General features: G+C 56.9%; 1 protein-coding gene across 6 annotated transcripts in view; it reads left to right on the forward strand.

Moving 5' to 3' along the window:
* MSANTD2 (Myb/SANT DNA binding domain containing 2) overlaps positions 1-3,338 on the forward strand; it is a 15,299-nt gene extending 11,961 nt beyond the window's left edge. For all 6 annotated transcript variants that reach the window (XM_035897476.1, XM_035897475.1, XM_009642115.2 and 3 more), the window contains one exon: positions 2,273-3,338. In XM_035897476.1, coding sequence (XP_035753369.1) covers positions 2,273-3,125 — 853 coding nt within the window. In that variant the 3' untranslated portion in view covers positions 3,126-3,338. The remainder of the gene's footprint in view (positions 1-2,272) is intronic.
* The last annotated feature ends 40 nt before the right edge of the window (positions 3,339-3,378 follow it).

Consider the following 3,378-nt stretch of genomic DNA (forward strand, 5'->3'; position numbering starts at 1 on the left):
CTTCCCCTTCCCCGTTGCGATGACTCCCCTTCCCAGCACGAGCACTTTGAGTCACCGATTTTTTATTATTTTTTTTTTTCCCCCAGAGCTTCAGCTCTATTTTGTGCTGAACTAAACTTGGCGAGAATATTTATAGTGTAATTAATAAAGGTGGGGGCTTTTTTTTTCTTTTGTGTGTGTGCGGTTCTTAGCTCTGTTCCTCCGCTGTTGAAGGAAAACCTACCCACGCTGCTTTCTGCTGTCTCGGGGTTTGGATGGGACTTGCAATTCGAGTTGGGCTGTCTGTCTCCGGTCGGATGCGTGCCTTAACAGCGGCGAGACACGGGCTCTGTCCCCGTGCCCACCCTGGCCCCTTGGCTGGCTGCTCCCCTGGGCCGGTCTTGTCCCCAGAAGGTGAATTTCCACTGCCAAAAATCTAAAAAAAAAAAAGACGTTTTCCCAGCGGAGCGATGCTGCGCTGCTCAGCACCTGAAGAAGCCTTGGGGATGGTTGGGTATGGCCGTGGTGTTTGCACGTAACTATAAGCGGGTTTGGGGGAAATACACATTTTTCTTGCTCGGTGTTTCTCTCCTTGCCCCCTCCTTTGCTGCTGGACAGGGAGAAGTGGCGACGACTCCTCAGGAATAACTTAAAATAAGGAACAGGAGTTTCTTGACCATGCAATGGGTGTTCTTAAAAACTCACAGGCAGCTCCGCTCCCCTCCTTGGTGCTGGAGGAACTCGGTTACGCCCCGACGGTGGCGGAGATGCCAAAACACAGTTTTCAGCTCTATCTAGGAATCTTCCGGTGCGGCTGCTGCCGCTCGGTAGGCCTCTCCAGCACGGTGGGAAGGGGCTGCAGCTCCCAAACCTTTTTTGCTTTGAATGCTTATGTCGATACGATGGAGAAAAAAAGATCTCCTGGTCCACGTCGGGATTTATTGGGCAGAAATGCCAGTGCCGGAGTCGCAACGCCAGGCGTATCCTCGCGTGGTTCATGGGGCGTCTTGCTTAAAGCCCTGCGTGCCCATCTCATGCCCCGACTCCACACCGAGCTGGTGGGAGAAGCGGATTTTAGGGGAATTCAAACGACCTTTGTGAACACAGCAGAGGAGGAAGGAGGGTCGTGTGCGGCCCGCCAGAGAAAAGCAGTGTGGCTTGGACGGAAGGCGCAGCGCGTGCTCCCGCTGGGGCGAGGAACGGTCCCCTGGGGGCTGCGGTGGCCCCCGCGCCATTGCAGCTCGGCCAATAAATGGGAGGAGCATCGCGTGGAGGACGCTCTCAAATCCCGTTTGTTGGACCTAGAGAGGCTTCCCCGTTACCGAAGGCGTCGCCTTCTCTTCTGACAGCGTTGATTATAGGACGATAACTCCTGAAATGAGCGGTTCCCCCTGCTAATTACGCCCTAAGCAGCTCATTCCTCCTGCGGGAAGCTGTTCGGCTCGCTTCGGGCACGCGTGGCTGCCCTCCCCATCGCTTAGCGAGGCGTAAATCCCTCCCTGGAAACTCGCTTTGATGCCGGCGGTGCTACCGGGCGTGAAAAGAAACCTTTGGAACTGCTGGGATTTCTCCACTGGGCCCCCAGAGGGATTTCCCCTGTCCGTCGCGCTGCGGGTTGTCGCATCGGGCACATCCGGGCGCGTCGGACCCTTCAAGCCGTGTTCCTGATCCGGCGCTGGGACCGAGCTTTTCGGAGCGGCTTGGCGCTCGCTTTGTGGTTTAAGGATGTTTCTCACCATTCCAGCCCCGCGCCCTCGCGTTAATTTTGGAGCAATGACGTGGTGGAAGGTGGCGGTCACAAATTAGGGACGCGGCTCCGGTTGTCCCTGCTCCTGCAGGGGGGTTGGACTAGATGACCTCTAGGGGTCCCTTCCAACCCAAACCATTCTATGATTCTATGACGGACCTCGTGCCGCAGTCGCTTTGAAGCAGCTCCGGTAGGAGTGGGACGTTCCCACTGTGTGGTTTTTGGGGAGCTGGTAAGAGCCAAAATCTCTCAGAAGCTGACGTTGGGGATTTATCGGCGCTCGTTTTCTTCGCTGGGCCATCTCCTGCGGAACTTCTCGCCTGGAGCCTCCCCTCCAGCAGAGGTGGTCGTTTGCCCGCGGGACGGGAAGGGGTTCGGGGTGGGTTTTCGACGCAGGGCGTACGTGGTAGCGGAACACCCCGAGCTTCGAGGAAGCTGAAAGGGGGTCGTGTTTCCCGAAGGTCGCCGCGCTTGCCGGGGTGGTTTTGCCGCTCTGGTTTACTGATGCCTTTATCCTTCTCTCTCCATGTTTTTTTTAATTCCCAGGAAGCGCGACGTCATGCAGAACATCATGCAGATCTTGGAGTCGGTCCAGTTGAAGTGGGAGCTGTTCCAGAGCTGGACGGACTTCTCCCGGCTACACCTTTCTAACAAACTGGCCATTTTCGGCATCGGGTACAACACCCGCTGGAAGGAGGATATTCGTTACCACTACGCGGAGATCAGCTCGCAGGTACCCCTGGGCAAGCGGCTGCGGGAATATTTCAACTCGGAAAAGCCGGAGGGTCGGGTGATCATGACCAGAGTGCAGAAAATGAACTGGAAAAACGTTTATTACAAATTCCTGGAGATCACCATCAGCGAGGCCAGGTGCCTGGAGCTGCACATGGAGATCGACTGGATCCCCATCGCTCACTCCAAGCCCACCGGAGGAAACGTCGTTCAGTATTTATTACCGGGCGGGATCCCCAAAAGCCCCGGCTTGTACGCCATCGGATACGAAGAGTGCCACGAGAAGCCCCCCTCCCCTCTCGCCGAGCACCGGGGGCCCGATTCCGGCAATGAGACTCAAGGGGAGCTGGAGGTCCCCTCGCCGCAAGCCGCCCTCCGGGTGGACATGGAATCCGCCCGGATTATCTACTGTTACCTCGGCATCGCCGAGGTCCGGACTCTCCAGCAGTGCCTGTTTTTACACTTTCAGGCAAACACCAAAACCTTCAGCAAAGATTGGGTCGGGATCAACGCCTTTTTATCTCAGAACTGCGTCGTAGAGCCCGGCGTGTCGCCCAAATCCATCTACATCAAATTTGTGGAAGTGGAGAGGGATTTTCTTTCCGCCGGCTCTTTGGTAGAGTGCCTGGAAAAAGCCATCGGATACCCCTTAAAGTTTAACAACTGAGTCTCATCCTTCATAAGGATTAGGGCTTTCCGCCCCTTTTTTTTCCATCTCGCTACCAGACGCTTTCGGATCCCGTCCGTTCGCAGCCGGACTTTTCCGCCTGGAGACGAGGTTTGGGGAGATGAGAGGCTTGGGGGCGCTTTCCACGAGCTCGCCCCCAGCCGGCGAGCGTGTCCCGGCTCTCTTGCCGGCCGGTTTTCCTCCCGGAGCGGCGCGGCGAGGGGGGGCCCCCGGCCCGTGAAACGCCCGTCGG

The sequence above is a fragment of the Egretta garzetta genome, unplaced genomic scaffold (assembly GCF_000687185.1).
Source record: "Egretta garzetta isolate BGI_Z169 unplaced genomic scaffold, ASM68718v1 scaffold207, whole genome shotgun sequence".
NCBI lineage: Eukaryota > Metazoa > Chordata > Aves > Pelecaniformes > Ardeidae > Egretta > Egretta garzetta.